Consider the following 13,226-nt stretch of genomic DNA (forward strand, 5'->3'; position numbering starts at 1 on the left):
TGACCGCACGGTCTTTCCTGCGGCCATCTACCGCGATGGCTGCGGTGAGCCATCGCGGCTAGCGCAGTTACTGACGGCGCGTGTGCGCAGCGCGGTGGCCGTGTGCTGCACGCACGGGCGGCGCGCGTGCCTGCGCGCGGCGGTGCGCGGCGGCGCCAAGGGCGCGGGCGCCGGCGCCGTGCTGTCGCTGGAGGAGGTGCTGGCCGAGGGCGCGCCGGGCGCCGCCAAGGGGGGCCGGCCGCCGGCCTTCACCAAGCAGCAGCAGCGCGCCTTGCAGGACGCCATGTACTACGCCGCCGAGACCGACCATTTAGGTGAGTCTAGTAGAGTAGTAGTAGAGTGTCCCGGTGTGAAACTTTCCGTATTTCGATTCTTACGGTTGGAGCTGAGTAATATACATAGATAAATGAAATATATTTTGTTACAATTTTCTTAAATCTCTTTTGACGGTAAACGCATAATCAAACTATCAAGCAAACACTATTCAGCGGGATTTTCGAGGTTTCAGCGCACATTGCGCGCAAGCGTGTGCCGTGTATTAGATACATCCAATACAAGACACAATGTACGCGCAAACCTTGAATGCTTTGCTGAACGAACTACCGTTGCGAATTTGCGGGCTAAGACAGCTTAGGCAAGCATTAGATATTAGAGACCAAACTTAGGAAATAAATATATCAACAGCAACTTGTCACAAAACAGATCGTAAATGTTTCACGTTACACCATCTTACACTAATGACAGTGCACCCCGACATAACTCCATTGATTTTTTAAATATTGCTTGGACGATTACGAAATAAAATAAAAGTTAAAAAATTTCAATTTTCCTATTTTTTAATTTTGCATTTCAGATATAACATTAGAACTACGTGCACTGGGTGTACCGTGGTCTCTACACGCTTGGACCTTGTCCTTAGCAGCAGCCGCTGACGCAGCATTGGACCACGTTATCGACCAACTCTTACAAGATTTCTTGCAGGTAAAGCAATTACCTAAAGCCTAAATTTGAAAAATGTATCCTATGCCCACATCAATAAAACTTTCTATTCAACCTTTTAGGTGTGTCCGTCAGACGACAGTCATTACAGTAAGCAGTTCATCTACGAGTGTCTCCCCCTGCTGTTTAACATTTTACGCTACAGCAAGGTAAATTAACTTTGTTTCTAACCAACTATAACCAGGACTTAATAAAATGCCATAATTTACTAGATAAGTATGTCAAGTTTTACATGTATGCAGAAGGAGGGCACTGTCTTACTCCTAGCAGACATCTTATGCGCATGCTATGGGTGGGAGCCCGTGCCTGGTGTGGTGGAACCGCCACCTTCATCCGCGCCTACACCAGCAAGGGTTGACCCGTCATATGTCAACAATCCTTCGCTTGCAGACGTCACATTTAGGTAAGATATTAATCGGATGTTGATTACCTGATTAGCAATAACATGTCAATGTACTTTTGCCAAAAATTGCACCTAAAGATTTTTTCGTTGTTGTTTCGGCAAAACTATACTCATATTGGATGACACGTTATTGTTTATCAGCATCCATCCTGATTAGACTTGGACTAAACAAGAAGAACTTACAACAAGTATTTCTGCTTCTTTACACAATTGCACCTTCGTATCCCAGGGTGGAAGGGCGACTGTTCTACGGGCACAAGATTGTACTCGTGTCGGAATCCCCGCGACTGCGAGCCATGTTAGCGCCTGCTAGGACACCGAATGAAAGCTTGCCGGCTGCCAGTTCCGCGCCGCCGCTTGTGCAGATTAATGACATCAGATATCACATATTTGAGGTACATACCTGTGTATATATTAGCAATATTTTATTTTATTTATCTATAGCTTACAATAGATACGTAGGTACATTCTCAAAATTCGGGGTAAGTTACGCGATGATGGTGTAGAGTTTGCAACCTTCAGACTGCAAGTCATATTTCTTTCTAAATAATTGAATTTCCTCCCAACAGCAAGTAATGAAGTATCTCTATTCCGGTGATTGCTCAAATCTCAACATTCCGGAGAGTGATGTGCTGGAAGTGCTGGCAGCTGCGTCCTTCTTCCAGCTGTTGCCTCTGCAGAGACACTGCGAGGCACGAGCGGCGAAGACTGTGGATTTGCATAACCTGGTGTCTGTGTACATCCATGCTAAAGTGAGAATACAGCAACTTTCTCTGAACTAAAACTTAGCAACTTAGGATAGCTAAGAGAAAATATTAACAATCCGTTCTTGTTCAGGTATACGGTGCGACTCAGCTCCTGGAGTACTGCCAAGGGTTCCTTCTACAAAACATGGTGGCTCTTCTAACTTACGATGATTCAGTGAAACGTCTGCTCTTTGGCAAACGTCTTCCTGGCCACAACGTCTTAGGTGCACTGCTGACAACGCTGCAGAAGCGGATCGAAGCAAGAAAAAGCCAAGCTAAGACTAGGTAGCAGAAAAACATACAAATTATTCATCATATAGTTTGTTATCACCTATTAAAAAACTATACGGAAAAATGTTATACTGGCAATTATATTTAAATGTAAACTTAGAGATTTAAAATTTAAAAAATAGTAACTATAAGCCACTGTATCATGTACTATGCTATGACTATTTATTTAATAAATGTTGATGTGTTTGAAAACTATAATAAAACTATACTAAAAAATAAATAAATCGGTTGATGCCAGTTTTCCAAATTTTTAATTAAACGTTTAAAAAAGTTCAATAAAAGCCATGAGATGTGTAAATCAAAATTTCTTTATTTTCTATCCTGGTATTGTTTGTAGATAAGTAGAGTAAGGATAAAGTACAATAAAGTGTAATTATTTTTTGTACAGTTTAAATTTACTTTAAAACCCCTTCCCTTTAAAAATGTACCCTAACCCTAGAAATAGAGTCCAAAGCTCACCATTTTCCCAAGTGCGTTTCACACACCATAGACGCACTGCGGATGTGATGGTGTCGAATGAGCACCTTCCCACATGACGGTTAAATTACACGGCCTTAGAAGATGGAAAAAAATAGAGGAAAATTGCAACATACAGTGATATTAATTTATAATAAACAAACGTACAACTTACACATGTTTGTATCGCGTTTTACTCACTTATCCTGTTTACATTATATAAAATACAAAATAAACAAGGTAGACATGCGAATCTGTTTTGTTTCACGCGCTTTTACACAGCAACGGACGTTTCAGTAACGCGTTGAATATACAGGTGCGTTAAATCCTTAGAGCATGGAAAAAAAATAAAGGAACACTGGAATAACAGTGTGATGCTACTGATGATGTTAAGCGCCTACCCTGCCGCTTGCTAGAAGCATGCCGATTATATTGCACTACAAAAAATTTTAGGCGTTTCTTGTTTTGTTTTACATTTTACCTAAGAAAACAAAAAATTGTTAACCGAAAATTTATTTTAAGGGTCGTATTCTAAAACTGTACTCAATGCTCAAGTCAGAACTTGAGTATGATTTCAAGCACTGGAACTACGACACTAATGGCAAGGACTTGATTATGATTTTTAGTGCTTTAAATCATACTCAAGTCCTGACTTGAATATTGAATAGGGTTCTGGAACACGACCCTAAGGGTCGTATCCCAGAACTGTACTCAATGCTCAAGTCAGGATTTGAGCAGACTTGAGTATGATTTCAAGCACTGGAAATACGACCATAATGGCAGGGACTTGAGTATGATTTCTAGTGCTTTAAACCATACTCAAATCCTGACTTGAGCATTGAGTAGAGTTCTGGAATACGACCCTACCAGTGCTTGGTCGTATTTCCAGTGCTTGTGTTTCCAGTGCAATTCTGACTTGAGCATTGAATAGAGTTCTAGAATACGACCCTTAGATTCCTCCTGATGAGACATATTTAAGTAATGCTTTACCCAAAGACTGAAACTTTACAAGAGCCGCAAGAGCGTTTATTATAATATAGTAATATGTACTATATAAATCAACTGAAGATTAATACGTACATAGTAATTTTCGTTACATGGTATTAGTTTCTCTACCTAATTTCAGTGGCAATTTTTATTATTGAGAAATATTTAATAATATTTCTGGTTACTACACTCGCATATTAAATAATAAATAGTTCATTATTTTAATTAATAATGTACAGTACTTATATAATAAAAACAACCTCATTTTTCCGTAATAAATCAACACTTTCGGACAACTGTGAGATACTTTACATATCAATTTCTGGAATTACTATGGTAATTACATAATTATTTTACCCCTCTTTTAGGCGTTTAACTATTTATAGCAACATTTTTTAGTTATCAAATGCGACTTATGGCATGTATATGAGAAACGTCAACCACGTTTTAAAAAATACGTCAAATTGTCTATGATTCACATGGTGGCGTGATGTCTTGAGTGGTAGTGTGATTTTTCTAGTACTAAATTAGCGGATTTATAACGGTAAAGTCATTAAGTGTAGAGAATTTTAAAGTGATTAATGTCGTGACAAGAAAGGAAAATGCAGTTTTATAAGGAGAGGATTCTCAACGCTGCACAGTTAAAAAGACTTAGTGAACATAAATATTCTTGTACAAGTGCCAGTATATTGGACGCATGCCTCCAGCCTTGGTGGTGCTGGCTGGTGTCGAAGACGCCGCTGTGGCTCGCGCCGAATCTCATTACTATCCTAGGTCTAATAGTGAACATTGTCACCACATTAATTTTAGTATGGTGAGTGGTACTCCGAGCTTTTTATTGCCAAGAATTTGTGTCACCAATGTTAAGCCAGCGGAACGACTTTCGTTTTTGCATCGAACTACCACCACTTTCCATTTGCCACTGCTTGTTTCCCATATGATTGAGGGTTTGATCGGCTGTTTCATTCAAGAATGGCGCTCTGTTTCGCGTGTTATGAATGTTACGATGATGTCTACTCTTGATTGGTCGTACAAATATCGTACCACGACGGTGATAAGATAGAGAAGCATCGTTTTAGAAGACACTGTCCATTATCAATAAGCATGATGATAGTATTATATAAAACAATGCAAAAGACTTGTTTACTGATAATTAATTTGTTTACATAGCAGATTTAATACACACTTGTAGATGTAGTTGAGGAAGGAATTGTAGCAACTTCCTTGCTGTAGTTTCCTATTGTTTATTAGCATATTTTTTGCAGTTTGAAATAGCATGAGCGTCCTGGAAGTATATTAGTAATCATACAGTGAGGTTACCTATTAGTATCTACTGTGTAGTCATGTGTCAATGACCAGTTGAACAGTTGTTCAGTCGGCCATTGCAAGCTATTATTTGGACAGTAAATGATTTTGGATGTTATCAAATAATACTGAATTGATGACAGAAAAAGTTTCATTGAGCTTTTAAATCTGTGTTAATGTAAAATACATGTTGATTTTTTTTGTTAACCAACTAGAGCAATACGTCCAAACAGTCCACTTGAGTCAAATACATGGTATTTGTTATTCATGTTGTATGTTCCTTTTTCTACCTTTATTTTAGAAGTTCCTAAGACAACAGCCACATGGTCAAAATAATAATACATTTATCCTTGCATGTCTATTAGATGGCTTTTGGTGACCATCTCTGAGGTTTCGGGTGCAACCCCTGGCCGGGTCGATGTAAAAAAATAACTCTTATATTATGTCTCGGATCTGGGTGTTTGTGGTATTGTTGTTGTTTCTGATTTCCATATGACATGTGCTTTAGTTAATTACTTTGAGATCAAAGCAACATATGTGATGTTGTCTAACATTTATATTTATTTATTTATGTCTTGTTAAATATATTTAAAATTAGGAAACAAATAAAATTGACTTTATTTGTCTACTATAACATAATAATTTAGGGTTAAATAACATCGTCTGCAGTGACATTTATTAAGTAGATAAAAGGTTAAAGTTGTTTTTCGGAACCCATCTATTTAATGAAATTTGTTAAGTTTCATGGCAACAGTAATGTACCTTGGCTAGCTCCAATAAAACAAACACAAAATTGTATATATCTCTTATGTAGCTATTATAATATTGTCATACTATTATAACAGTACACATTAATAACATAAATTATATTTTTGTTAAACATTTTGTAATTATAGACGCATTTAGCATTGATTTTGTTACATTTTTAGTTTCACTGCGGAACTTCCAGATCCATCAAGTATGGTCAAACGACTTAAGTGATATTTGGGAGGTGCGGTATTGGCCACTCCACCAAAAGTCTTATCTCATTCAAAAGATTCATCAAATAAAATAAAGTAATATAAAACAAAAAAATCATTTTTAGTGTATTCATTAATAAGAAGTTTCAGACTTTTAAAGAAGAGGTTAATAAGGCTAAGAAACAATTTGATATAAGTGCGACTTTTTAGTAAGTACCTTGTATAAAGGAATATCCTACTTTGAGCACTTGTCATCAAAACAAATTCCTAGTTACATTGATTGTTTATATTTTTGGATTATCATTTTACGTTACTGCTACATGAAAAGCAATCTTAAAGCATGTCACATTATCATAGGTAATCAGATTATCAAAGAAATATACTTTACCTCAAAGGATTTATAATTAATCATTCTTAATTGTATTACTATTAAAATAGATAAGATAGAACAGTAGTGTGCATTAGCAGGTGTTAACAATATGCCACTCATGATGAGACATTTGTTTTTAAATTGAAAATAATAATATAATATCTGATAATTACTGATGTATGTGGACGGAAAATGAAACTGTTAGTGGTTGCATTTAGTGCAAGGATTAATCCTTTTTATCAAAATGAAAAATACAATAGTTACAGGTATTGCTGGCAAATGGATAATTTATAATCCCATACAGACATTGTACTATAACTGCCTGCCATCTTTCTATGCACATACTGCCACCGTTAGTTGAAAGGATGCTTGTGACAAGTTTCAATAGCAGTAGAGCTCCTTGAGAAAGAGTTCGTCCAGAGAAGTACTGCCACTTTACCTATTTCTGACGCCGAGTAGTAATGTCAGCATTATTGTGTTCCGGTTTTGAAGGGTGCTGGTGAAATTACAGGCACATGGGACTTGTCAACTTGTCTCAGGGTGACGGGCGTAGTGGCAGTGCCCCTCAGATCTTTGCGATTTAAAACTGAGTGGCAGAGCAACTGTTATCGACAGGCGTGTAGCTTACCATCAGGCGCGCGGCGTGTCCTTCCCGTCACTTGATATTATAAAAAAAAGACAAAAACTCAAAACCGAGAAAATAATGTTTAAGGAAATGAAATCAAATAAATATCTGCTTTTCTCTCGCGTTAACTTCATACCTTATCCACCCAGGAACATATAAAAATAGTGACAGATCGGGTACCATAACAATTTTTTTTAAATGTTATATGCGCCCTTTCAACTATCGCCCAAGCCACAACGCGAACGAAGCTAAGCTAACTTAGCTTAGCTCACGTAGCCGGGGCATCTATTCATACTTCGGTTCACGCCGTGAACGAGGCTAACCGAGCTAAGTAAACTAACCCAACGATCCCGCTAAATATAAAATATGTAACCCTTCTGTCGCCTTACACCCCCGCACGTATCCATAGTGTAGCGCGTCACTACTTACTACCTATTTTCTTAGATTAGCTTTGTATGCGCCAAGCTAAGTTAGCTTAGCTTCGTTAGCTGTGTGCATATTCTTTTTCATAGGAAATTAAACAATTTTATAAGAATCTAAAACAAAACAAACCAACGTTGTAAGGCCCTTTACAGATTCCATGGTTTGAAAAAACAAATATACGCGAATTAAATCCAAAAAATAGTATCATTTCCTATGTGTATAATCGCTAAAACCTAAGAACTTGACAGTCTTTTTCTCTTAGTATTCTGGCATTTCGTCTTGATTCCTCAGATGAATGTCTGTGGCCCATCAGTTAACGTTAAGTGCCCTAGGGAACCTCTCGGGTTCCAATTCCGGTAGGACCAAGATAGAAACTAACTTTTCTTAATTGGTTCTGATCTATGGGTTGTGTTACTTTCGTTGGCCTGGCACAATATAGTTATCAGTGGCGAGGCGTTCATATGACTCAATTCACACCAGTTTGCCACTAGACAGCGCGCATACCCCACCACTGAAACAACTTATATTCAATATTCGACAATAAACGCGTAATCACCTATCCTTGATAATAGGATTATGATGGATCTTAGCCAATCCTCTGTGAATGGATCTTCACCACGCAAGCCGGTCGGAACCCGTCTTCTAATTCATTCATGAAATTTCACTCATATCAAAATTCATAAAAGTCCGCTGTGAAACCATAGTAGAATAAGACCTAACAATAGCGGCCAAAAACCAAGATTTTTTTCTTATGAAAGTAGGTTTTTTTGTTTTGGGCTGGCTTTACTAACGACTATTTTCACCTCGCCACTGATATGTGTATTCTAGTATTAGAATGGGTCAGACCATTCTAACGCCTCCTTAAACGACGTTATTGTAATACCGTTTGGAAAACAGGTACAGTCCAGACGCGCGGCAAGACCCGCCGCGGTGGACATGCGCTTTATGTGCGCTTGGAGTCTTCATCTATCAAAGCCTGGACGCCATCGACGGCAAGCAGGCGCGGCGGACGGGCAGCCAGTCGCCGCTCGGTGAGCTCTTCGACCACGGCTGCGACAGCATATCCACAGTCTTCATTGCACTTGGCGCCTGTATAGCTGTCAAACTAGGAGAGTATCCCACGTGGATGTTCTTTCAGGTGAGTCTTTTGTTGAAGTTCTTCGCCATAAAACGTACATTGTATCTCTGTACGACTCTAAATCTAACAAACTTCCACATTTGTTATAGCAACGAGATGCGATCTTTTTCAAAGGTAAATGTAGAAGCGATTTACCAGTTTTAATTTATTAGTTTTTACAAAAAACGTACCACATTTATAACATTCGTCACCATCGTCATCATCTCAGCCCGTTAACACCCACTGCTGAGTATAGGCCTCCTCCTTTTGCACATCAGCTCAATGTTTATAAAATTTGGGGAATTCCCTGCGTATTAAAGTCAATGTCTCTACAGTGACGAGTCTGGTTTGGGTTTTCCAGGTATAATTGACGAATATTATTTCCACCGATTCATCTCAATCGCTTCATCTTTAGAGCACAATAGGACAAAAGAGTTAGTCGTTTCGGTAACACACGTGCTATCAGTTTAGTTAAACAACTAGTCGAAACACTTTTACGCATTGACACTTAACTCTGAACTTGATAATCGTCACGCGGGACTAACTTTGCTGAATTAGTAAGAAAACAGTCGGTTTAGAAAAATAAACAAAGTGATGACTAAAGAAATAATTCAAAACTAGAATTCAGAAAAGGCTTTAGCGCGTCCATGTCTCGTACGATGGACCCAAGACCTTTAAATCCTGTATGCTTTAAGTAAAAGAAGTGTTAATGATTTTATTACATTATTGCAATAGGAAGGATCAGCCGTTCCAAGCGATAACATTCATCGGTGCAAATAATATTTCTTCAACTATACCTCTGATCATCATACTAATTACACTCGCTACAGATTATTATGTTTCGTGCAAAGGTATTAGATATTTATGTAATTAAATTGAATTAATGGATAACACGTTTATTGTCTTACCACTAGCAAACACAACAATATAATAATAGAGAAACAGGTACAAAACTGAAATTAAAATTATAAAATGAATGAATGAAGAATAGCTCCATTTCCTATGTGTAACAATCGAAAAAACCCAAGAACTCGCCAAAAAAAAAGATTTGTTATTCAAATAGCACTCATAATATTTTTTATCTATCACCTGCTATCTGCTATCAGCTTTGAAATCAAACAGCAAAGTTATTTGCCTGCAACTTCAAGGCAACAATGCTAATAACAATTCCTATTAGTTTTACTCAAAACAGTAATTAGTTAATTTAAGTAGTAAGTTAATTCTCCGTAATCATACGTTCCGATTAAATATGCAACCTACACTTACACCCGTGTACTAACTATTTATAAGATCTATTTATTTATTTATTTTTTAACTGATAGCATCGTGTATAGAAAATAAAAGAAATGATGCTTGTAAGTGTTATTAAATAAAAATACCATTTTCCTAACTTTTATCTTGGAATTTGCACTGTACAGCCCGTAGTTGTTTTTTTAAGATCCATGTAGTAAAGGATACCCCGTACTGTCATTATTTGCACGAAAGGGTTAATGCATGTTGACAAATATATTTAAACTTAACGATACGCTATTTAAACTTAACGATACGCTATTGTCCATGTGCCTTGTTATTATGGCAATCATTTTAAAGTAAACTGGATATTTATTGTGAAATTTATTAGGAATTAACAATGAGTAACTAGTCCTTTGTACCCAACTTTATATTTCGATACCTCCAATGAACACTACGCCAACTTAATTTTTTGGTCATTTTCTGTTATTTTTGTAAACAAACAGCCATATTTATTTACTAATATTATGCTCCCCGAATTTGTAAAAAAAAAATAAAAGAAAAATATTCGAAAAAAATAATAAAAAACGAATTTTGTAAAAATAAAAAGAAACAAAAACCAAAATAAAAATAGAACTGGTCCAAAAATGAAGTTGGCGTAGTGTTAATTGGAAGTATTGATCTGTGTGACATGTGACAAACTTTATATAATACGTACCACCACATACGCAACGCAGTTTGGGTCAAGTCTCAATGACTATGTAAGATGTATAGTGCGGACATCTTTATCATCGTGCTAGTTGTAACCACTTTACGAAATGTGCTACAGTTTGCAGTAATGTGGCTTCCCTCAACCAGACATCCGGTCCCCGTGTTCAGGTCATTCGCACTATAGACCCAAACTGATAATTATCTTGAACTTTAAGAAAGTGTTATAATTATGTGTGTTGCTTAGTTACAATATAGTGCCAATCACTATATTGTACTTAGAGGTACGAGTAAAGGCGGGAAATCTTAATACCTAGCATAGTAAGTCCACGCGGGCATAGTGTTGGTTTCTTCCTCGAACCTAACCTGCAAGGTGTGGAACGGTCTCCCTCCTGAAGTATTTCCTTTGCGCATGACATGACATGACTTTCTTCAAAAAGCTACTCAGGCTCTCAAAGGCTGCAACGCACAGACAGCTCCTCTGATGTTGCAGATGTCCACTGGCGGCGATGACCACCTCGTGTAGTTCGTCTGCTCCTGCCTCTTACTTTAGATTTTTTTTATTCTTCTTTTTTATGATTTTTTTAAACAAAATATTTGTTTTAATTTACGAATTTATTAATTTTAGTGTAATTTGGACTATTATTGCCATATCTCGAAAGTATTTTTTTTTAAATACGTTATTAAATCAGGACTTTTGCCGTCGATTAGACGAGAATAAATACCTAAACAAAATGTCATTGTTTATCAAATAAAGTAAAAAAATAGGTATTCTACAAACTATTCCCAAGTCCACGAATTATCTGTTAAGGCTTTCGGGTGCACCTCGGTCCACTTCAACGTCCACGTCTTGTGTTACGCAACGCAGAACATATTTTTTTGGAAAATATTTATTTATGCATAATTTTGTGCGGCAACTGGCAACTGTTATTACGAATTATAAATAGCCCAGTTACCAAGTTGTTTTTGTACTGTACATGTGTTTTTAACATTTAAATTTTGAAGCGTGTGCTGTGACACTACCTATTTGTAATTATTTTGACATGCGTTGCTCTTTTTGTTACATATTACTTATATTGTTTTTTTTTCTATTATTCAATTAATTCTTTTTAATTCGTGGTAGTCTATGTGTCCATGGCACCCGCGATACGGGTTTTCCCTAGTGCAGGGCTATGACTGTGCGCGTTATTAATTATATGTATAATGCAATATGACATAAAGAATAAATGTAAACTTTGTAATTAATATTTCTATGCCTGATGCCTTACGTATGTAAAATATATCTATTTACCGTATATACTTACAAATAAATATATCTCTATCTCTATACTGAAGTTAGCACAGTTTATTACGTTTTTCTGTTGTCGCCATGGCGTCAAAAAGATAGACTAGGCGACGAGGTGGTCCTTAGGTCAATTAAATGACTAATTACACCGTCTGCCGACCTTCTGCCTGTTCTAAAATTTTGCACTGCAACCGATAGTCCCTTTCACGTAATATTCACGCTGTAATGCTATAATACAAGAAACACATACTTTGTGTCCAATTAAGTAAAACTAGAAATTGTTTCCTTGATACTAAAGTAAGAATTGACTCCTTGGAGAAACCATTATAATGATAATTTATACACAGTAAACATGGTTTACACAGGAGTAATTTCACAAATATATGGTGATCAAACGTCGTGACATTCAATAAACTTAAAAATTATTGTAATATCATACTTACATATACTTACTTAAAAAAAGGAGAGTTTTTTCTAGTCGACATGTAATTAGGAGACAAGACACACTTTGGGTGACTCTTGGCACTTAAGCAGGTTCCGTGCTCGATTCCTAGTTGAATCAATTTGAGAAACATTATTATTCTAATTTGATGCTAGCCAGAGTGTTATGGAAATGGTCATAATTTGAGGTCAGATATCCGGTATGATGAGTCCCAGATATACAAATTATGACCATTTCCACTCGTCTTCCTCCTCCTTACAAACTGCCGTATTTGGAATTTTTGTTGTTATGTTAATATGTGAGTTCCGCATCGGCGGCAGTCCGTGCGCAAGCGAAAGAAGTGATGTCTTTTTCGTTCATATGACGTAGGCATAAAGCTTTCTTTGGCGCGCTTAAAGCAATTCTGCGTCGGTAAGTGTAATGATTCCCCGATAGAACGAGTTTAACACGAGTATGTGTAAAGTTGGCCTGAAAATATAACTTAATAACATTTACGACACTTGGCCGAAGGACGCTATATAAGGACGCATATAAAATCCATACTTGTCAACTTCTTAAATGGCATCTAACGGTATATTAGCTTATTTATTCGTTAATACAATTTAAAGATCAAACTCTATATGCTAATAAAGGAGTAATTATGACGACAACCAAGACACTGTTCGCTGAATTGGATTATTCAAAATTTTATGACTATTTAATTTAATATTGGAGTTTCAGCTTTCTATTAATACCTATCAAAATTATCATCATCTAGATTTTTAGGCCATAATCCTCCATGTTGGTCTGATGCGGGTTGGGGACTTGACAAAAAACGTTCAAACGCAGTAGAGCTCCTTGTGAAAGAGTTCGTCCAGGGAAATGCTGCAAACTTAACTAT

The 13,226-nt window shown here is 37.0% G+C and overlaps 2 protein-coding genes across 7 annotated transcripts in view; both read left to right on the forward strand.

Moving 5' to 3' along the window:
* LOC113235157 (ankyrin repeat and BTB/POZ domain-containing protein BTBD11) overlaps window positions 1-2,649 on the forward strand; it is a 63,525-nt gene extending 60,876 nt beyond the window's left edge. The window contains exons 19-25 of one of the 2 annotated variants that reach the window (XM_026470754.1): window positions 91-314; window positions 854-981; window positions 1,062-1,148; window positions 1,242-1,402; window positions 1,632-1,797; window positions 1,972-2,154; window positions 2,240-2,639. In XM_026470754.1, the coding sequence (XP_026326539.1) occupies window positions 91-314; window positions 854-981; window positions 1,062-1,148; window positions 1,242-1,402; window positions 1,632-1,797; window positions 1,972-2,154; window positions 2,240-2,437 (1,147 nt within the window). In that variant the 3' untranslated portion in view covers window positions 2,438-2,639. Of the gene's footprint in view, window positions 1-90; window positions 315-853; window positions 982-1,061; window positions 1,149-1,241; window positions 1,403-1,631; window positions 1,798-1,971; window positions 2,155-2,239 lie in introns of both variants that reach the window. The other variant, XM_026470753.1, reaches the window with a different exon arrangement.
* Window positions 2,650-4,469: 1,820 nt separating this feature from the next.
* The window catches only part of LOC113235490 (cholinephosphotransferase 1), a 31,566-nt gene continuing 22,809 nt past the window's right edge, over window positions 4,470-13,226 (forward strand). For all 5 annotated transcript variants that reach the window (XM_026471197.1, XM_026471196.1, XM_026471199.1 and 2 more), the window contains exons 1-2: window positions 4,470-4,696; window positions 8,462-8,702. In XM_026471197.1, the coding sequence (XP_026326982.1) occupies window positions 4,485-4,696; window positions 8,462-8,702 (453 nt within the window). In that variant the 5' untranslated portion in view covers window positions 4,470-4,484. The remainder of the gene's footprint in view (window positions 4,697-8,461; window positions 8,703-13,226) is intronic.

The sequence above is a fragment of the Hyposmocoma kahamanoa genome, unplaced genomic scaffold (genome assembly GCF_003589595.1).
Source record: "Hyposmocoma kahamanoa isolate Upper Pololo Valley unplaced genomic scaffold, ASM358959v1 87, whole genome shotgun sequence".
NCBI lineage: Eukaryota > Metazoa > Arthropoda > Insecta > Lepidoptera > Cosmopterigidae > Hyposmocoma > Hyposmocoma kahamanoa.